We start from the raw sequence: 22,916 nt of genomic DNA, 5'->3' as shown, positions 1-22,916 counted from the left end.
GGATAAAATTCCTCCTGCCGCAAGCTTTTCTCTCCTCATTGACACTAAATTAATATTGTACCATATCCAAGATTTGTGTCACTGTTACTTCTTTTCCAAAGCAGTTTCCCCTTCTGTTGGTAGGCAATATACACCAACAGCTTTAACTAAAAGGCTTGGAAAAGCTGAAGCCAACAAGATAAATAGAGAAAATATACAGCATATCATAAATCCAAAGATACCTCTAGCTGAGCTAAAAATATAATTCTTATGATTAATTCAATATACTATAAAGCCTCACTAATTTACTATTTGCTTATCTACACATCCCATAATTCACAGAACGAAAAATCACCATTCCATTTCTTTGCACATATTTAACAACCACAGAGATCTTTTAGAAATATCATGTTCTAGGATTTCATATTTTTGACACATTAGACTTATGCATATTCATTAGTGGACTGTGCAGTTCTATCGTAGACAGTTCAGATCAACTAGGTTTGACTATTTGAACAGAGTATATTAATGACAGTTGCCGCAAATCTATCTATCTGATCAGAGCATACCCCACAAAAATCTCTTAGCACTGTGCATATTCTATTTTTTTTTTTAGTCCAGCTATTAGTTTGCAAGTATTGGCAACACATACTGAGACTCTTAGGGTGTATCCAAAGTTAGTAGGTTTCTATTATATCTATACCCCCAGAATAATGTACAGTCAATATTCCAGATAGATAGGTTTTATTTACCTTTAGGTATCAAATGTATTGCTTACATTTATCTGGGAGGAAGCACTCTATTTAAGCACACTAAATGATTTTAAATTACATTATAAGAGGTGATTGCCTGTGGGAATTTTGTCCAAGTTAAAAACAAGCCAACCGAATTGGCCATATTCACTGGGAAAACTCATTGCCACTATGTTTTGGTTTAGGATATTGAAGTTTGTTCCCTGATTCCTCATCCTTAGAATCTCTAATTACAGATGAGATTAAGCCTTGCTGTGCAGTTTCTCTGAGAAGGCAATATGTGCTTGATTGTGCCAGAAGACTGTACTATGGAGGATCAGATGAACTGCCAGTAGATCTGCCCTCAGAATAGACTTCCTTCCCCTTCTTTTGCTTTCTCTGAGGTGGACGAGGCAAATTCAAGTCTTTCTTTTCTCCTTGTAGGTGGCATTGTGCTGAATCCCTCATTCTATGGAATTCCTGGCCACACACACACGATGATCCATGAAATTGGGCACAGCCTAGGACTCTATCATGTCTTCCGGGGTATCTCAGAGATCCTGTCCTGCAGTGATCCGTGCATGGAAACTGAGCCCTCCTTTGAGACTGGAGACCTCTGCAGTGATACAAACCCTGCTCCTAAGCACAAGCTGTGTGGGGATCCTGGACCTGGCAATGACACGTGTGGTTTTCACAGTTTCCTAAACACACCGTTCAGTAACTTCATGAGTTACGCAGGTACTCAGCCTTCCTTGGTTTGCTGCTGGTGACTGTAGTTGGGTAGGAAGAAGGAATAGCAATATTACCTCTGATTTCTACAGTCTGTTTCATGCAATGCTTTATGCTGACATCTGAGTGCATGGATCTAGGACCAAACTTGATGAGGGGCTGACCTTGTTAGCGTTGGGAATCCCTTTCAATTCTTGTGATTTTTTTTTCCGAGCTTTCCAAAACATTTCATAGCTTCATGTGATGCATTAATAGAGGGAAGAAATGAGACAAGCATTAAGGAAACACCTTCTAAAAGCTCTGCAGCAGATTAGATACCCTGTTCCCCTGGGTTGTGGATACCTGATCTATGAGATCTCTTTTGAAAAACCCCAACTTCAGAGATTATGTTTACCTGTCCCCAGGAGATGCTGAATGTCAGAGGAATATTGAAACCACCAAGGCTGTAGGATGAACCTGTGACCAGTAGGCAGCTAATGAGATGCTGCTCATGCCTCTGTGTGTCTGTTCAAATACCGTGTTTGTTGTTGGATTTAGGTTCACTGCGGTTCAGCTACAATCACTCACACCTCTGAATTTCATCATCAGACTGAATAGTGAGATAGCCCCTGTGTTGGGATTGCAGTTCTGGTAAACGTATACCAATATGCTGCACTGGTTTGTGGTGGGAGTGCAACTACAAAGGCTCTGTACCACCGCAGTAAAACTGCCCCTCCAAGAGGAACAGGCTTTATCAGCAAAAGCCAGATTTTGTAGTTACAACTCTGAATAGACCAGAAGCTTCTGCTGGCACAGCTGTGTTGTTCAGGGATCCCAGTTCACAGCGTTTCCTACCAACAGAGCTATACTGGGAGAAATCTTCTGTGCAGATGCAAGCTGGAAGTCAGTGCTGACACTGCATTGCATAACACAAAGAGGGCATGCTGAGCTCCTGTAACCCCTGCTCATCACGCAAATGTGTGTGTGGGGGAGATCCTTGCGTCTGTCTTTCAGACAAATGTAGGGGTGAGCCCCTTGCTTCTGTGCATCAGAAGAACATAGGAGTGGCACCCTTACTCCACCCTTGGAAGTCAAAGGAGAAATRAAGGATTTTATTTTACAGAGAAAAAAGAGATACCTTGGGCAGTATTTACCCCTATGTTGGGTCACAGGGTCTAGTCATGATGAAGATCTGTGACACTGAGCTGGCAGCATCAACAACGTTTTAAAGGTGKCCAATACACTCATAACCACTGAAGGGCACCTTTATACTACAGGCAGAAACACAGATTGCCCACTCAAAAGGTCATCAGAGTGCTTATTCTGTAACAAAATTGTAGGAAAGCAAAGTGTTTAATGTCAGCTGGGGCACAGATTGAAATGATTTATAACATAAATGATTTTATGCCCTTCATGGCATTGGCTTAAACTGATGCTTAGGTTTCTCTTATTTTTTTGTTTGTTTAGAGGATGTTTTCAGGGACAAGCATGCACTTGCAAGCATACACTGAGCCAGCTCTTCAACATGTTATGCACTTTTCATGTGTGCAGTAGGGCAGAAAGTCTTACTGCCTGGTATAGTCCAATGGAAATATCACACATACAAGTAGGTACCCCTTTGGATTATAATACCCCTCCRCCAAATCTGCTTATGTGTATGGAGAAAGGGGTGGAGCATGTGTGTTTCAAAATGCCAAGGTCTCTTCTTCCGAAGAGAACTTGCCTTGCCAACTCTTGAGAGAGGTGAGACAGAGAGGCAGAGCACACAGATATCTATCTGCTATTGAGGATTGAAGATGTGCTGGTGCTGTGAGCAGAAACCATTTATTTTTTCTTGAAAAATTAAGCGAAGCGACGTGATAGGCATCTCTTGAGCTCATGCATGAATCTGTTTGCTTTTCTGTTGTTGCCGGTGGAATAAAAATCATATCAGGATATCAAATTGCTGTAGATATATCTTTGAAACACCTAAGTTGAGGTCATGAGGCTCTAAACATGGCCTTTCTTTCCTTTCTTTTTTACTGCTTGTATAGAATATAATTGTGCCATATTTATTTGTCCTTCTCTAGCATCCCTCTGTCCAATCCCCCTGAATTCTGTAGCAAAGCACTGACTTACGGGTAGCTTTTTTTCCCATAAAATAACAAGCTATAAAGTCCAGAAGATCAAGAAGTGTGACAAATGTTTGTATTTTTTTTTAAGTCCAAATAGCTTTGTTGTTCCTGCCTCCCTCCCCCAAAAAGTTACTGGTTTAGACCACTCTCAGTGAAATCAGCAGGAATTTGCCTCTGAATTCTGTTGGAATAATCATCCTAGAAAAGTCTCTTGAATTTCTCTAATTCTTATTTCATATGAGGATCTTGAGCCTTTCTTGAAATCGAATGACCAACTGATATAACTTTCTCCCTCAGYTTTCCTYCCTTTCCCCTCCTCCAGGGCACAGCCGGTGCTGATGTTTGGACAGATTGAGAATGCAGGTCATCTTTCTCCCGTGCTATTGTCTCCCTGCTTTGTCCTATATATATTTTATTGTTCCTTTATGATGGCTATTAAGGGCCTTTGTCCCCTTCCGGGCTTCTGTRAAGAATATTTATGGCTTTTACAGCATGCTCAGGGCTAGACCATCGATAATTATTAAGGAAATCTGAAGATGTCATATTAAAGCAGCTTTCTGCATACCCAGAGGGATTTGGTAGATATGTTTGAGCTGAGGATGTCTGTCTATCCGATGAGCATGTTTGATGAGGGGAGGTTCACTACTCTGTGGAATTAGTCCAGGAAGGACACAGGAGAACACGTGCTCTGAGGGATCCTTACTGCATTAGCGGCAACCGAACTGCATTTGAGGCTTCAATTTGAGCAGGATCCCAACCAAAGCCATCTGCTTTTTACTTGTATCTCAGGGAAGATGTGATAAGGTTTTAAATTAACCAGCAAATTCACCTTTTTCTTTAAAAACAAATTCATATTTTCTCATTCCTCTRGAGTTTCTCAGGGCATAGAGCTGAAGACATCTGAGCATCTACTAATGCTATTACAATGTCAAACTGACAACACACAGGCGACTCGCTGAACAGCCTCCGGTGACCTGCGTCTTCCCAGAAAAGCGTATTACTTGACCTGTGCAAAATTGTCATTCCTGTTTGTATCGCAGCAGCATGCAGAGGTCACCTCTGAAACTGAGGCTTTACTGTGCTAGGAGCTCTGCAAACGTGTGTGAAGAAACACTCCATGTTTCCAAGAGCTTCTCATCTGACGGGAAGAGTATCAGAAAACTGGTTAAAGTGCTAGCATCCAGTTCGTCTTCACTGTAGCTTCTCTGGGTGACTTTGCACAACGTAGTTATTTCTTCTGCGATTGCACAATAGAGAAATGGTCATTTCCTACCCCTTCRGGGCATCGTAGTAATTTTTAAGACTGTTGGGTGTTCAGAAAGTACATTTTGGTAACTGATTTTGCTAGATATGTTCTTATTCCCAAATCATGCTTGGGAAAAACACATGAAATGAGAAACCCAAAGGTACCAYGGATATTTATGGGAAGCTATCCAACGAAATGATTTCTCCATTTTGAATCAGAAAGAAATCTGCAATATCAAAAATAATCATGGAAAGTTTTAAAAGGGTTTTGAATAATAATTCTRATTTGGGACTTTTTAATAGAAAAAAAGTTACTATACTGAACCAGAATTTTCCATTTTTAATCAAATTTTATATACCAATTTAAATTTATTTTTCAGGACATTTCATATATATTTTTGTTCATTCAGAAGTTTTAACAAAATCATTTTAATTATGTTGAAATATTTTTAAARTGTGTAGCTTTTTTTATCTAAGAAATCTGTCARAATCTATTGCACACAGTTACCATGAACCCAAATCAATGCTTTATCCTAATACTGTCTTTGCTTTGCTTTCACAAGTTATTCCCATGGCAAAATTTTCAATTTTTCACGTGTCTTAAAATGTCACTCGACTGTGCCTGGAAGGAGATAACTCCCATGTCACAACTGATTTTTGGCTGTAGTAGCCTCTGTTCTATGTGAGTTGGCGTCAAATGTTTGCTGAGCAACCTTGGTGCAGCCCCATCTGAGTGAAGGACCATGTGGCCCTCCTACTGTTGACCCGCTGCCTGTACTGTGAGGCATAGGTGCTTCTGTCACCTCCTCTAGTGCTGCTTTGATTTCTGTGAGGGTAGTAGAGAGATTCACCCTCACTTGCTACCATTGGACTGAGGGAGGCTGATCTTCATCCCATTGACTTTCTAAGAGGTGATGAAGCAGGTTAGCAATGACTCACTTCTTCCAGTAAGCAGAGGGAGACAGAAGATCTCCATCTTGTAATGCAGTTGCTTTTGTATTTCCTCAGGGCAGATAACCACCTTATTGCTGTACAAGGCCTCATGAGACAGCAGCTCATGCTGAGCCAATCTGCAGTGGGCAGAAGCTGAAGAGCAGGGTGAGATGTTTGTGTAGAAAACCTATTTCCAGAAGGAGAATCAGCAGAATATGTGCAACAGGAAAGGAAGGGCTGGGGGTGGAGGGAAGAGTCCTTTAGCAAAACGTGCTTTTATCCTCTCTCTCAGATGTGTTTTCGTAAAAAGAGGTATCTCCCAAGTTCAGAGGTTCACCGGTAGCCCCAGCTCTGACCCGAAGGTGCTGCACTGAGGCTTTCTGTCTGTTCATCTCCATGTGTCCCTGTTCCCTGTCTTGGGTGACCTCCAGGTGCTTGTCATGTGATCTGGAGAGGGAGATAATGTTCATTGATTTATTTTTTTCCCCTTTTTAACTTTTACTTCCTTTCACCTGCCTCCAGAAGTGATGACCATACTAATTTGTTCACAGGCCATTAAGTTTTGAGTGCTGCAAGAACCCATCCAGGCCTGTGCAAGAAGTTCACTAGGTCRTAGTTCTCTCTTTTGCTCTTTCCTTATCTCCTGCGTTGTTGATTTGATTTCTGTTTTAATTTCAGATGATGACTGTACCAACTCTTTCACACCCAACCAAGTGGCCAGGATGCACTGCTACTTGGATCTTGTGTATCAGAGCTGGCAGCCCACCAAGAAACCAGCTCCTATTGCAATTGCTCCCCAGATTGTGGCTCGGACCTCCACCTCTGTCGTCCTGGAGTGGTTTCCACCCATTGATGGCCACTTCTTTGAAAGGTGATCACGCGCTACTCTGTACTCTTGCACTGAACTGAACTGAAAGGGGAGAACAGGGAAACAACCCAGGTCTTCACTCCAGGAAAGCATTTTTAACATCTACTACATTCTGTATGGGTTAAGGATGCTTTCCTAAATTGGTTCATATTGAGGAGATTATTGATCTGCTTTCTGCTRTTCCTTTCTCAGCCTGTAGCACTCTTTTGAGGGCCATTGATTTGCCATGTAAAGGGCAAATCTTCTTCCATATGTTACAGGGGGTATTTTCAATCAGTGATTCTGGTCATGTGATTCCTGCTGTTATTGCTGCTCACAAATACCTGTAGTCTTCYGCTCTGTCTGAAAACTCCTCCTCCTCCTCTTCTTGCACTTCTCCTTTGCAAGGACAGGACAAATCTTATTTCTGCTCCCATGACAGCACAGGGCTCACAGGCAAGGGAACACTATAATCTCACAGGACAAGGAGGTAGCAGGGCCTGGGAGAATGGCAAACRCTGCCTCCTACCCTGAGCTGTAGGTCTGAGATAGGAGTTGAGCAAGGCAGAGTCAARAAGGACTGTGTCCGATGCTCTGCAGCAGTTATTCAAAAGGAGGAAATGAAGCCTCTTCTGCTACTTCCTCTGCAGTGTGTCTGTGTAGCAAATCTGTAGGAGAAGGGAGGGCTTCCTAAGAGAAACCAGCCCCCTTCTTCTACAGTCTGTCTGCGTGTGAGTAAATTTTGAGGATGATAGACCTAAAACCCTGAATAACCTGCAAGTGTCATCTAGCTGCATCTTGAAGAGAAGGTGTAGGTTGGCATGAGTGTGTATGTGTTCACATCTGATATGTGTGCAGCTAGGTGGTATCATGAATGTAAAATTAAAATGCATCCAGGGCTGTGGACAAGAATTGCAACACATTGCAACTCATAGCTAGAGTGACCCTTCTTCAGGCATAACCTGCGCAATGAGGTATTTCACTGAAATACTCTTATGCAGAACTTTTATGGGCTGTGGGAGTTATAGGAGTCCTAAAAAAGATCTTCCTAAATATGAAACTTCTTCCAACGTTGAGTGTTAGGAAGCCCCAGCCATGTCAGTGACTGGCTTGCACTAGGTTTGAGTGTGCAGATAGTTGGCATCATCTGCTCTGAGGAGATTTTCCCCCTGCACTGCAGTTCGATACCGGAGAYGAAAGATCAGGTCACGTGAGGAGTTGATAAAGAAGAGTCTTGTGCTCTGAACAGTATTTGTTTTAACTGCAGTCTTGCAACAGAATGCTTTAATAACTTACATGTGAAAAGGAGTATGTGAAGTACTAAAAATTAATTCAGAAATCTTTAGCTCATATTCATTTTTAGGTAACTTAAGTTTGTCCAATTTAATTTAGATTTCAGAAGATACTTATTGTGTGTTAAATAAATACCATCTGCCTCTTAAAACATATTGATAGAGAGTTAATTGTTATGTAACCAAATATGTCTTTATTACATATTTCTTATAACTCAATCAATATGTTCTTAATAACCTTTAGTTAGCTGCTTCTTAAATGACATACAATGGATAGCCTGCTAAATCTAAAACTTCATAACAGAGTTATCATATGTTAAATAAATAGTGATTTTGTAGAAAAATATCCTTTGGGATTTCCAATCTATGTGTTCATTATTACTGAAGTGATTTAAAGAGACAGTCTCAAGTAGTTTGAGTCCAATTCTTTGTTAAAATGAAATTCCTGAAACTAAGAGATACAGAAATATTTCTGTGACCATTTTAAAATGTCGCTGAAATATATACATTTTCCTGTCTAAAACAAGCCAAAACTTCTGATGTATTAATCAAAACAAACATAATAGCAGTATTACACTGACTAATACCGGAAAAGCTCATGTGCTTAACTTTAAGTACCCATGTGTCCAGCATTGCATGGTTAAAGATACATGCCTGTGTCAATTTGCAAAATTGGGTCACTGTGCAAGACAAGTAGGAGGTAAAATTGGCTAAGTATAATCTTATCTGTGTGTGGGAATACTGTAAATCTCTGCAGATATTTTTACACAAAGTGCACACCATGGCCCAAATTTTACTTGCCTCACTTGAATGAATAAACTCATTCACTTCAATGGGACTATTCATGTAAAAAACAGAAGACTGATACTCAACTGCTGAGTGCCTTGGGCCTGATTTCTAATGCACAGAGGCCCCTTCCATGCTGTTTTGACAGGGTAAAAGGACCTTAAAAGGATGAATGGCTCTGGCTACATTAGCAAGTATTGTGGCCCAATATAAGTGGATCTGTAGTGCAAAACAGTTGTTAATGAAGACCTGACGTCAACACTATATGTGTTTCTGGGGGGTTTACTTCAGACCAGCTCTAGTCTAGTCCCAGGGCCTGAATAGTATTAGCAATTGGAACACATCAGGTGTGGTCTTGGAGCACATTTTCCACTTTGGTTCCATGCAAAACAGAATCCTGCCTCTGTGCTCTATCTGTGGATGAGGTCCTTGCAGAGTGGTGGTTGAAGGGAGATAAAGCATGGCAGTAAAGGCCACGTACATCTTCCTGTCTTAAATAAGATGTCATCACCTGTGCCACAATATTAGGTGTTTTTCTCTTGAGGCCTCAGTTCTAAGAAATATGTGATTTCAGGAGTCRAGATTAAACCTGACTCATGGCTTTTGTAAATTTGGGCAGGTGTACCTTAGCAAGTGTACCTACATGAGCTGTCCCCAGAATTGAAATCTTCCTGCCAGACTCTCCTTACCTATATAGTGTATACAAATGATGGATACTATATTGCTCTGGAGTGTTGTTTATCTGCAATAAATTTGCCAAAAGGAGTTRAAACCTAAATACTTAGAGCTGACTGAGCTTTTAAACATTTCTAATCAACTATATCAATAACCAGTATTTTTTCTTGTAACCTCTACACATGAAATTGGAATACTTGCAATTCTGCATRTTCCCATAATAAAAACATTGTCACATGTGCGTGTAATAATATGTAATAATAAAATAATAACAAAGCCAACAAAATAAGTGAAAAACAAGTGAGAAGAGGAAAACTTTATTCATTTCCTGACTGCACCTATTAGATGCGTTCATCTGCTGTCGCTAAGCATCCATTCATGWATCTACTGTTTGGTATGCATAGGCGGGATGTAAACAGTTATTGTAACAGRGCTCTGCAGTGAATTTTGCTTGAATGGAAAACTCTGAGTGCATCTGCTCTTCCAAATTTTCATTGAGGTGACTGCATTAATTTCCATGAATCTGATGGTATCTCATTCCTAGCTAGCGAATATTTTGGTCAGTATGGTTCCCAGATCTAGATGGCTGGGCTTGATAGTTGTTTACTTAAATCTGGCTGGAATGCTTCAGTGCCTTGGAGGGCACGGCACCGATTCTGAATTCTAGGTAAGCAGGTACAAATTAGTCTGAAAAGAGTCATCTGTTAGTGAAAGGAATGACAGATCTTCTTTTGGATTGCCCACTAAATTGACACTGGCTATGGTAAGAGGTGCCTGGATATCACCAGTAACTTTTATATTCGAAGTGCACTTCACTGAAAGATCACACTGTAGGGATGAATTCCTTCTGTGCTCTGAACTTCGTAAGCTGGAATCTCCCCAGCACTTGGCTTATTAGAAAACAGAGAAGTCTAGATTTTCCATTACCCTGCACTTTGGGGAGTCTTATGCACCAATATATAAGGTGTCTGATATACCTTGTTCCTACTTAATAGTGTTTTGAACCATTTTACACTCATCTTTTCATGATGCCAGTGCCTGCGTTAGATACAAGCATCTGACTTAGATTTTCATAAACCTGTAAATGCAATTCCATAATTAGTTCTGACATCCATGGCTGCTTGCAGGATTTGTGTGCATAAATTTGCAGACCAAAAGCTTTAGCCCAGGAATCATACCCTGTGTAACTCCTTTTAGCCAGTGGAGTTACATCAGGGCTGAATTTGGCTCCCAAATTGGAAAAGTAAAAAGAGAAAGTTTGCTCATACCCTTTCCCACATGATGCTCCTTGTGATTTCTCTTACCTCCAAGTCCTTGCTGGTAAAAGGAAATGTTTGTCCATAAGCCTACAGTTTTTTCCACCATGGCAGCCTATGATGAAATTGTATAGCTGCTAATTTGAGTAGAAAGCAGCTCTAATTGTGGAAACTTGGCTTTTAATGTCCTGTCCTCATCCAGCACGAAGCACTAATGCAGGAGTCTCTTTGTAAAGAAACTGAAAGAGTATTATTACAGGGATTTCTATCCTTATTGCTGGTGGATGTGTCTGAAAAACAACTGCACAGTAATAATTCTACATTTTGATTTTACAGTAACTTTTATTCCAAGCTCTTAAAATGTTTTGCATATATTAATTAGGTAAGCTGACTGAGGCACTCTAATCACTACTAAATACACAGTTGAGAAATGAAATAAAGAGGTAGTACCATGCTAATAGTACCGTGCTAATACTACAGATGGGTGAGATGATGAGACAGGGAGGAGAAGATATTCACAACTTGCTCAGATTTATTTGTTATGACTGTTACAGATTACAAAAGGAAGCGGAGGGCACCCTTGCTTCGTTTTCCCTGTTCTCCCTATTTGTCACATTTTGTTCCCCTGAGTGTTTTCGGCAGGTACATGCCTTTCTGTGCTGTCTACGAATTCAGTCATTTACTGTCTCTTTGCAGGGGTGGTTCTAGGCCATTTTGAAATGGATGGGAGTTTTATCGCTGATTTCATTCCAAGTCCCCCTGTTGATGATCCTAATTCCATCTAATTAAGCCAGCAGAAAGCTGACTTCCAGAAAGATCCCTGTCAACAAATACGAGATGCTAAGCCACAGAGCAGCAGAGCCTGTGTCATCTCAAACACCAAAAGGGAAGCTAGAACACAAAGCTTGGAAGAACTGAGGGAGTAAATTTATAGGCATGGCCCTTTCCTCACTGAAGACCCAAAATAACTTCTGCCTGAGGATCAGAATGCCCTTCACAAAACATTGCTGAGATAAATCGCACAATGGGAGTTGGTTCAGATTTGCATAGCTGATTATAATAATTGATGACTCAATCCATACTCATTTGAAGAGTTTAGAGAATGTATTATGCGTCAGACACAAATTGTTCGCCTAAAATCTCTGCCCTTTCTTAGATGGATTTGTTCATTTAAGATCAGATGATAATTTCTTTCTTTCCTTTTGGGTGATCAGCATTCTGTAAAGCAGAACAATGAATTCTGAATAATAGGCAACTTTTTGGCATGAATAACCACACATTCTAGGTCATACACAATTCCAAACTGCATGACCCCACAGGACGTTAGGGATGAACTGTGCAAGCCACATGCTAAGCTGATACAAATCAGTTTAATGTTATGGAAGACATTAGAGTCACACCAGTCTACATCAGTTTAAGTGCTGACCTTGTAAGTGTATTAGCAAAAATATTTGTGAATCAGTGTTTGACTGAGTTTTTCTGTTCAACTTTTTTTGCTGATAGTACTCTATTGACCGTAGCTGGTAATGTGTTAGATATATTGAGGGAATTTTGGCATTGGGCAATGAAGTGTCCTCATTCCATGTCATACCATCTGATGGCATAGGCCCATGTTATCTTTCCATTCAAAAAGAAAAGATCGATCCAGTAGTGCCAAAGCTGCCAGATATCCAATCCWCTCTCCCCTGTGAAGATGATTCAGGGCATGCTCTTTTCTGTATGATCACAACCAGCCCCTTTTCCATACTTCTAGTGATCTGAGTTGTGATACATCTCAAAAAAGCAGATACTTGGGTATTTAGCAAAGCCATGCTTGTGCAGAGCAACTCTGTCTCTGATGTTCTCAGTCTGAGACTTTACTCTCGTCTCTAATCAGCTGTATGCCCAAGGCCTTCACAGTCCTGGAGACACTATGAGTTTGTGCAATAAAACTCCTCCATGGTAGGAGCAGAAATAGATCTAAAATCTCTTGAGGCCTGCTTTTCTACTCTAACCACTAAGCAGCACATATTTTCTTTTGTCAGAGTTTGATCCAGTTGCAGTGCAGGGGGAAAAAAGATATAGCTGAGCATGATTTTACAGGTCGTTGTCGTTTTGTATTCTATGCTAGAGTCACACGGGTGCAGTCTTCACAGGCCATTAGCCTGAACCTACAGAAGGTCAGTGTCAGAAAACACTCTTGTCAGTGCCGTAAGAAAAGAGGGTTAAGTGGAACTGAATTCTAAGCCTTATTGCTTTTAATATAGTTGAATAAGCAGCTCATTCAGCTGTTACTAAGTTGGTGTGTTTTCCTGTTTTCCTGGCCTCCTAGAGAAGTGGGATCAGCATGTGATCTGTGTGCAGAAGGAAGAGTCCTGGTGCAATATGCGTTCAGTGCCTCTTCCCCGATGCCGTGTGATCCCTCGGGACACTGGAGCCCACGGGAAGCAGAAGGTGAGTCATGGTCTTGGGGCCTGGACAACTCTACAACAGTGGGGCAAAGATGTAGAGGCTGARAAGGGGGAAAAGTTGGGTCAGAGCAAAAGGAGAGACACAAGGAAAGGGGCAACCTCTGGGAGAAAGTGAGTGATTGTCTCTACATGTAGCATGAACAAAGTCAAAGGATAGATGAACATCCTGCATCCCTGAAGTAATGCAGCTGGCTGAAATACCTGTATTTTGGCACCCATGTCCTGACCCTGTCTATGAATTAAATGAATTCAGGGAGCTGAACCTGAATTTCAAAAGGCAGTACAGTGCCAAGAAGTGATGACCATTCAGATCTGCCAAATGAATTTCTCAGAGGAGCTGTTTACTCCTTCTACTCCAACTACAAAAGTGAAGAATTGCATTTTTATTTATTTGGGCCTGATTTCTGCTGCCTTCACTTGCATTGAATAGTAATTTGCTATGCCAGTAAACATGCTGAAAGGAGTGGAGAGTGCCCTTAAGCCAGTACTCTGCATTATGAACACACAAGACTAAATCAAGCCTAGTATAGTTCAAGGTGCTTTGCAAGTCATTCTTACTGTTCTCATGTAGAGCACATGGGAGGGTAGAAGGATTTGCAGAGGTAGTTATAAAATGCCATTAGATTTCCATCATTAATTCTTCTCCATATGCAYGAGTGGTACCTTCCATTAGGTAAGTAAGTAGGTGGATATGGTAGAGTATGTTTGAGTATAACAGGCAGAGATCAGGAATCCCAAGTCTTGGGTTAGAAGGACCAGAGTATTATTGTGTTCTGTTCATTATTAGCTAGTCCTTCAGGTGCAGCACGCTCTAGGCCCAGGCTTTACTTTAAACAGATAGATTGGCTCGTTGAACTCAAAAGGTCTTTGGCTGGATTTTGTAAACTCTTCATTATACAAACACTTCCTTATTTTAAGGGCTTCTGTGACCTGAAGCTAAGGCACGTGGAAGTTATTATAGAAGGAAGATTACTGGTAAGATAGTAAGATGATAAGTGCAGTGTGGCACCCAGGAGCCTTCCCAGTCCTCAGGTCAGCGTGTGCAGCCAGCTGTGTCCCAGCTGGGTGATGGGACAAGTCTGGGCCACTGCTTGCCCAGCTGTCCAGATAGGGGAGCCTGGCAGGGGCTGGAATTCACGCCAACTCACCAACCGCTTTGGACATCGAAAGGCTGGCCAGGGCTGCAGAACATAACACAGCATGCACCTGCCCCTGGGGCCGGCTGTTGTCAGAGAGCTCCATCCTGAGAAATAGCACTCCAATGCAAGTGTGACTGGATTATCAAGTAAAGAGAATTAGCAAATTTGGATCACTTGCAGTAGAAGCGCAGGATGGAAGGTGGAATTTCCATTTAGCCAAGGATTACAAGACTTTGAAACCTGGTTTTATTTGGAAAAAAAAAAAAAAGAAACTTTTGAAATTCTCCATGAAGGAAAATTAAAAACAAAAAGTGTTTGAGGCTGGCCAAAATGTTTTGTTTAGCTCATATAATTCATCTTTCATCCACTGCAGTTTGAGTTTGACATTTCAAAATATCCCCTTTTAGTATATAATCTAAGGCAAAAGCAATTTTTAATATGAAAATGAAAAGTGTTTCAAACAGAAAAAGCAAAATGATTTCTTCCAAAAATGTCAAAACAGAATGTTCTATTATTGTTAGAACTTTCTTCTCATTTTATTTTCCAGAAGAGAATTTTGGCCAAATCAACCCAATTTTGCAAAATGTCTTGATTTTGAAAGAACTGCATATTCCATTGAGATATGCAGTTCCATCAAAATTTCTCCAACACACTCTGATTTGAAAACTTCTTCTAGATCTCACACGTCTTGCCAGAGGCATCATTCCTAGAGAAACTAAGCTATTCTAAGATTTATTACTCAGCTGCATTTTACATTTAATTTCCTCTTCTTACAGTGTGTGCCTGCATATTCTTAACTACGAAGGGTGCAGTCTGATCCTTATCTGTTTCATTCAGTTGCTCTCGTGCCATTGTGCCAGAAAGAAAATCTGGGACTCCTGTTCTCTTGCTATGTTAATAAGTTGTCTCCCCTTCAATGTAGAAAGTACAGCAAATGCATAGTATTTATTGCTCTGTAATTTTCTGTCATCACTACCACACTCCCTGACATTCAGGATCTCTGCCTATTTGCACTTAGTCTGAGTTACAAATAGCACAGTTAGATCATTGTCTGGCTTCTTTAATTGTCTATCTGTGAGTACTCAAGCATGCAAGCTTAAAATTCACTTTCTGCAAGCGTTCATGTGTGTAAAACTCCCCTGCTTGAATGTTCATGGAAAGTGAATACAAAAGAGGCATAAGCATGGCCAAAATGAACTCATTTTAAAATCTGAGACAACACTCATGGAAAACATTTCGCAGTACTCATCCAGCTTCTTACCAGAAAACTGCATTTCTCACATGTCTCTAAAGCACCACTGAACCAACCTGGTTGGTCCCATTTCCAGCCCTGAGGTCTCGTGGTGTTGTTACACTGCRCCATTACCCCAGGTAGCTGACACCAGCTGTGGTCCAGACCATGTGTGAGCCATTCTTGTTGCGAAATTCTGCCCCAGGGACTGTGTCCTTACTAGTGCCATGCTTGTGCCAGGTGTGGTGGAGGGCAACATCCTGGGCTAAGGCACTTTGGGATTCTTTCTCAACCAATTGTGCCACTTGCACGAGAGGTTTGCACGAGAGGTTTTTTGCCTATCCGAGACAGTTGTGGGATGGCACGGGAGATCTGGCTCTTCCAATTAACTCCTTGTCTTCATCACAGAGGAAGAAAGCTCTAACCTACTTGGAGTCTCACCAGCAAGACTAGCTACATAAACAAACCTTACAGCACCTTCACAGCTCAAGTCAAATGGGTTTTGTGTATGTAAAAGGCAGCTTTGACTCAAACATGAGTAAGTATCTTTACTTACTCTGTAATATATGCATATCCCAGTCAAGTCCTCCTGCCTGGCTCACTATTGACTCAGAAGAAGCATGAGAACATTAAAAAATTGTGCTATCTTAGGCTGATCTTGTGCCCTGCCTTTCTCAGTGGCTAGTATTTCACTTGAGAGCGATTCATTCTGTATTTCAAAGTGGAGTTGTCCTAGCTGGACATCAGAGTCACATTGGAAGYCCCCCTGCCTTCATCAAATTAGAAATGTGACAAGTAAGTTCGGGTTGTTACAGTGGCTGCATTCCCAGAGCCTGCCAATCCCAGCTGGCATCCCCGTACAAGTGCTTCAAGTTTCAGCCCACGTGGTGGGGTAGCAGTAGGATTTGAGGGTTTTCTCCTAGCTACTTCCCTTCACCACATCTTTCTGAGTGACAAGGCTTGCTTTAATACACAGTGCTGTGGTTGTGGCTGATGGCTCATGGAAACCTCCCTTCCAGCCTGCCATGCCTGTTCTCTAACCAAGAGAACCTCGAGAGGCTTTAGTGTAGCCTCACAAACTTCACATTCGTGTTTTGTTTACATTTGACAGACGTGATGTTGTAGGAGATGCCTTTTACAATCAGTCTTGCCCATGATCTCATAAGTTAAAAGATCTGCAGAACCTGAGCATACAGGACTACGACCACCGCTACATTATTCCTTTTTCATATACAAATATTTGTAATTTCACTTGTCATAGTGTTCACCCATCTCTAGAAATCTAGAGCTACATGGAATAAGGTTTTGATCCTATTCCACCATTAATAGAGTGTTCCTTACCCAAGACTAAGTGCCTGATGGTATTTAAGAAAGGAATTCTTTAGTCTTAACCTCAGTACTTTGTTTACGTTTTCAATCTGTGCAAGACTATGGTCAAGTTCCCAGTTTTACCAGGTAAAGCTGTTCACATTCAGTGTGGAGCAATGATCATAGAATCATAGAATCAGTAAGGTTGGAAGGGACCTCTGGAGATCATCTAGTCCAACCTCTCTGCTCAACCAAGATCACCTAGAGCATGTTAGACAGGGTTGCATCCAGGCAGGCCTTGAATATCTCCAGAGAAGGAGACTCCACAACCTCTCTGGGCAACCTGTGCTAGTGCTCTGGACTAAATTCCCTGCAGGCTGAGTTCTGTTCATCCTAAATCAGAGGATCAGTCCCTGCCCTACTGAAACATGTAAGTTCATTCACTATTTAAGTATTACAGAGGCTTTGAACTGGCAGAGGTGAATTTGCAAGAACCCAAGTGAAGGCCCCTTCTAAAAGCATGTTAGGCTGTGAACCATTAATCAACTGCATGTTCTTATCTGTGAGACGGCAACAATAAGATGCACAAATCTTTCCAATGCATTTTGGAGATCCTAGGGTTAAAAACACCTTCTTTCAGCAGCAATCAGGAGCTTGCTGTGAATCTGCAAGAAAGTCACTTGAGGGCCCAGCCTAGCATAGGGGGACAGCAGTGAATGTTCTGAGATAACATGAGTTGAGTAGGGTATTTGCTACTCAAAATGATTATACACTGAGTACTTGTAAGCTTGCCAGGGGAAAAAAAAATTGAGTGTGTTAAATGGAGCTCTGGCTTACTTCAAAATACCTCACTGCTTCGGTCTCTCCGATGCTGAGGTTAGTGGCATTCTTGCTATTCTGTGGCATGCAAAGAGGAGAGGAGGGCTATGAGGTATGTGTGGGTGAGGGAGAAGTGGTAAAAGTTGTGTAAGTGAGGCCAATTGCGTTGGATCTCGGATGGGACTGACTGAGGTACAGGGAAATCATTCTGCATCTGGGTTGATTTGATATGAACAGGAGAATTCCTTGTGCTGTTTATGCTTGACAAAAAAGGCACATTTCTAACACTTCGTTGGATTACAGACAATAAGAATAACCTTCACATGTTGCCCTTTTCTCTTTAAATTAGTACTGATGTCCTGTTCGTTCATGTTTGCCCAGTGCTTTATCTTGTTTTCTTCCTTGGTTACATTTAGCTGTGTTCCCCCTCTCTCTTTTTTTCATCTGCTTGCTCTATTTCTCTCTTTTTGTTACTCTTCTTTATCTTGTCTTTTCTCTTTCTTCATTCTTATACTTTGTCTTCTCCCTGTCCTGCTTGCTCCCTTTTCGTGTGATTATTTGGTAAGGAAGAGGGAATTTATAGCTCTCACTGGATTCTGTTACCAACTGTTCCACCCATCTGACCTCTCTGGATCTTACAGTCCACAACTGCGTGCCAGATTGYAATGTTACCATAGTATTTGGGAACCCAACGAGCATTGTGGCTTTCATTAGTTTTCAGTAATACCTCCCATGTAGTTGAACATAGCCAACGGTGAGAAACATAGAAGTACAAGTGCCTGTTATTTCATCATGAAGAATGTAGAGAGCCAGCTCAGACCTGTGCTCCATGTGCGTCTGGAAAAGAGGAGGCTTACACAAGATGGATGATGAGCCTGTAAATGGTATAGGAGCGAACTGAATATTTTGCCCCTCAGCAAGACAATGCAGCTGTTTCTTGGAGTCAACAAAATCTCTTTCCTTTTTCTTTGTTATAGACAAGAGAAAAAGGCAGTATTTTAGAGTGACAGACAAGGGAGTAGCTTAGGAGTACTGAGGTAAAATTAAGGTAAAGTGAACGGATTTCTCAGGTAGAGCACCAAGAGGTAGAAAATGTCATGGTTTAGAACAAGCAACTGTGCTAGAAATAGAAAATATGGGACCAGACACACTGGTACATTTTTTTGTGTCTAGTTCAGCTGGGCACTTAAACTGTATTTATGTCTCTTTCTCATGATAAATTGGCATTATGTTCCTCCTCTCCARGATGATCATGTCTGTTTTTCTGCCAAAGTGAATAATTAGATTCCCTGGACATATATGCTGTCCAGTCACAGGTCTCTCTTTCAAGATTGGTGCCAGTGATAGCCCATGTTCTCTGACTTCTTTTATCTCCATTTTTTACTTCCTTCTTTTTTTTCAGGGCACCCTGATGTTGAGCAGCCTTGTAAATCCAGTGTCAGAACGTGGAGCCCCAACTCGGCAGTCAACCAACACACAGTGCCCCCAGCCTGCCCTGAGCCTCAGGGCTGCTACCTGCAACTGGAGTTTCGTTACCCCCTGACTCCAGAGTCCCTCACAGTCTGGGTGACATTTGTTTCCCCTGATTGGGACTCCAGTGGAGCAGTGAATGACATCAAGTTGCTCACCATCAGCGGGAAGAACATTTCTCTTGGGCCGCAAAATGTCTTCTGTGATATCCCATTGACCATAAAGCTGGACGCAGGACAGGTGGGCGAGGAGGTGTACGGTATCCAGATCTACACTCTGGATGAGCACCTGGAAATTGATGCTGCTATGCTGAGTTCCGTCCCCCACAGCACACTGTGTGCCGACTGCAAACCCATCCAGTACAAAGTGGTTCGGGATCCTCCTTTCCAGACTGGTTCCCCAGTCATCATCTCAAACCTCAGCAGGAGATTCATCGACATGTAAGTACTGCTTTTCAGAGAGCTGAACAGGCATATTTAGGAAAAAAACAAAACAAAACAAAACAAAACAAAACTTTTCATCTCATCCTGTTAATGTCTAGCATTGCAATTGAATGTTGGAATTTAAAATTAGTTAGACATACCAAATATCACCAAGAGAGGATATTCCCATAATTTCACTGTGGAACTGGGARCTTCACACTCAGGTGAAATAACCTAGAATTGCATGGGTAGTTCTTGGGAATTATCATGGGATTTCCTGGCTGGTTGTACAGACACATGTAATTCGATATTTCCATAAAGCAAGACGCTATTGCAAGCTTATTTGAGCTCTGATAAATTAAATGTTTAAGAAGTCACCTAAGAGAGKATCACAGGAGTAACATGGTCATAATTCCTTAGAAATACATCTTTTGAAAGTAATAATTTGGTGGAGGAGACAGAATCATTTCAGTGCTGGAACACCAACATTTCTRATAAATGCTAAAGGAAGAATGTAAAAAAGTACAATCGCATATTCAGGTGTATAAATGTATTTCAGCTACTTTCTGTTTTCATTTGTCRCTACCATAAACTATTGGAGTGGAACTGTTCTAACATAGTTCACATGTCAAATCTGCTAGTTTGTTGTAGGGACTGAACTTCTTCCCAGATGCAATTATACTGTCAAGAAACATAGGACTTTTGAAGATAGTCCGACTTCAAAATACTTAATGATTTCAAGGAGATCCATAATCTACCCATAGGTGTTCTACAAGCAGCAGGAAAAACATCTCTTGCATAACGTGATTCCCTGGAAGTGATTCACTCATCTGTAGGAACAACATGAAGCTCTTTTGAAAATGAATACCAGATTAAAGGAAACCTGCTAAGAAAACTGCACTCTAATTTAGAAAAGATGATCTGATTAGTACAGCTAATATCAAGGAAGCATACATCATTATGTTCTTCTAAAGCATATTTAAATATAATAAAAATGATTAATTAACCATTCAGTAATCATAAGCTACCATCCCTTTCATGGCACAGTTGTACATCTCAGAAGACACAAATTAYTCCTGAGGCTTTAAAAATTCAAGGTGACTAACAATACTGATAAAAAATTGAAACCCAGGACCTCAATAAGGTGCTGAAAGTTAAGCATGTGCTTAAATGCTTTCTTAGGTCATAGCCTTGTTCCAATACTTGCTGGCACTTAACAGAAGGTTAATATTGGCATATTGRAAACATGGAAAATGGTGAATTTTCCCATGGTTTTGCTGTGAAAGCATCTTTGCCTGAAACCTAGCCCATTCTCATTGGAAAATGGGACTGGTTTTGTCTGAAATATTTGCATACCTTAGCACAAGTTCCCACAGAAACGGGGCTAATTTTTGAGTTAATAACCAATTATGAAAAATGAAACAAAACAAAACAAAATTTGATTCTGAGCACTGTTCTCATGTCTTACATTATGATTTTTGGGGTGACTTGACCTCTGCACTGGGGTCATGCGGCAGAGGCAAAAGCAAGATGAGTCTTAGCACCTTGTGCAAGGACTAAACACAGTCTTTATACTAGCTAAGCAGGAAGGATGGGAAGATGCTTCGGGAAAGTCAASGATAGAGGAGTTGGGATATGCTCCTACATATATATAATGCTGAAGTAAATGCAGTATCTCCCAACCTGTTCTCATCTACCCATTCATTTCWTTCTGTACAGCTGGAATTCAGTATATCTATGCAACCAGACATTGCAGCCCCTTTATCTTTCTGTAAGCCTCAAGCCAGTTACCCCTCCTTTATGCTTTGCATGTTTTCCATATTAAATAAAATGACACCCACACATGTTCTATGGAAGGTTATTTTGAAGGCAGTCACATATCTTTACTCTTGCCTCCTCTGACCTTGATCTTCACTTTCTCTTTTTCTCCCAAAGAAAATATTTGCTTGCAGTGTTATCTGTGAGTAAGATCCTTTTCCCAGGTGTGGTGACGCTGAAAGAGAAATTAATTTCTCCTACTTTCTTCCCGTCAAAGAGAAGGAACTTCTCTTTAAGCTGTGAGGAAAGGCAGTCTTTAATGGATAACCCTTGCCTAGTCAGCACAGGATGCTTCAGAGAGGAGAGGAAATAACTAGAACAGTGGAAACCTTTTATTAAGACATGCAAAATAACGCCAGACCTGTCTGTTCTCAAGCTGAGTTTGAATCTCAGCTCTTGGCTCAAGCTGAAGCTAACATTAATTTCTAAGTGACAAGACCTTACCCTTGGACCCTACAGAAACCAGGCAAGATTCACTCACTTCCACTGAGTGTCAGCCAGAATCATTGACATCTGTGTTACAAAATGAGACTCAATGCCTAGAAACAGAGCAGAAAGATAAATAAATCAATGAGAAGAAAAAAAGGTCAGGCGAGATGCAGTATAGAACTGCTGAGTCTTCACACCACAGAGAGTGATGAGGAAAGAGCCTCATCTGCAAATCTCAAAGTCTCAGCTCACAGCTTAATACAAAGTTTAGGTTGTGCTCACGTGTAGAGGGTTTCACTTTGGCTATTCTCTAGAAATAATGTGTGAGATGGTCATAATGGTGAACATGGTCATTGTTTTGCCCTTACTTTGTCCTTACTGTAATACTTGTACTCTCATGTAGTTGAAATTGGAAAGTAATCAGTGATCTTGCAGTCATTCTTAGCAAACATTGATTTTTAAAGAGCTCATTGAGGAATCTAAGACAGCAAGCTTTCCTGAAGATGTCACAGGTACAGTTAGGGGAGTGTGTGTGTGTATGCATGTCCCATGAATCACTATTTATTGCAGTAGAGTGGTCTAGGGTGAGCTGTCTGAGTTCTCCTGGGGTTCTCTCGGTAGCCGATTTTGTTAGCAGAGAACATCTGGGTGTACTGGCGAGGTGTACTTGCCCTTCTGGTAAGCTTTGCTGAGAGATGCCAAGGTTAGTTTTGGAAGGCTGTCAGAATAACTGGAAAAGTTTTGGGGAATTGGAAATTTTTCCAATTTTTCTGCTGTGGTCTTCATAGGAAATCTCAAAATGTGGTAGATGGTGGTGGATTCGGTGGTCTATGTGGCATTAATTTGTTGACTATTTCAAGAGAAATGCTTGACTGATATAGCCCTAGAAAGAATCCTAGCCCAAAGGCCTGGTATTAGTTTTAGTTTCACAGAGATGAGCATCACTTAGAAGCAAGTATGCTCTTCAAGGACATATTTGCTTAGTCTTTCCTACACTGACTACTGCTTTAGTACCTAAGTGACACCTAGAGATACCACATTCATACTTCAGGAAAAAAAAAAGAAAGAAAGAAAGAAAGAAAGAAAGAAAGAAAGAAAAAGTAAAAAGAGACACTGGAAGAACTCTGCCTTTTCTCATATGGTAGATACATTTTTCTTCTCAAATTTAGCTGTTGGCCACCTACATTCTAACACTACAGCTCTTCTGTCACTTAGTAATAACTAAAAGGGACTAGTCATCATCTGTGCACAATTATTGTTTAAG

At 41.0% G+C, this 22,916-nt stretch overlaps 1 protein-coding gene across 2 annotated transcripts in view; it reads left to right on the top strand.

The window, feature by feature from the left end:
* PAPPA (pappalysin 1) overlaps positions 1-22,916 on the top strand; it is a 181,889-nt gene that overhangs the window by 57,564 nt on the left and 101,409 nt on the right. For both annotated transcript variants that reach the window (XM_085320021.1, XM_085320020.1), the window contains exons 4-7: positions 1,155-1,448; positions 6,389-6,581; positions 12,878-12,999; positions 18,916-19,423. In XM_085320021.1, the coding sequence (XP_085176147.1) occupies positions 1,155-1,448; positions 6,389-6,581; positions 12,878-12,999; positions 18,916-19,423 (1,117 nt within the window). The remainder of the gene's footprint in view (positions 1-1,154; positions 1,449-6,388; positions 6,582-12,877; positions 13,000-18,915; positions 19,424-22,916) is intronic.

The sequence above is a fragment of the Rhea americana genome, unplaced genomic scaffold, assembly GCF_003343005.1.
Source record: "Rhea americana isolate MKP2758 unplaced genomic scaffold, rheAme1 scaffold_61, whole genome shotgun sequence".
Lineage (NCBI taxonomy): Eukaryota > Metazoa > Chordata > Aves > Rheiformes > Rheidae > Rhea > Rhea americana.
This window is presented reverse-complemented; position numbering and strand designations above follow the sequence as displayed.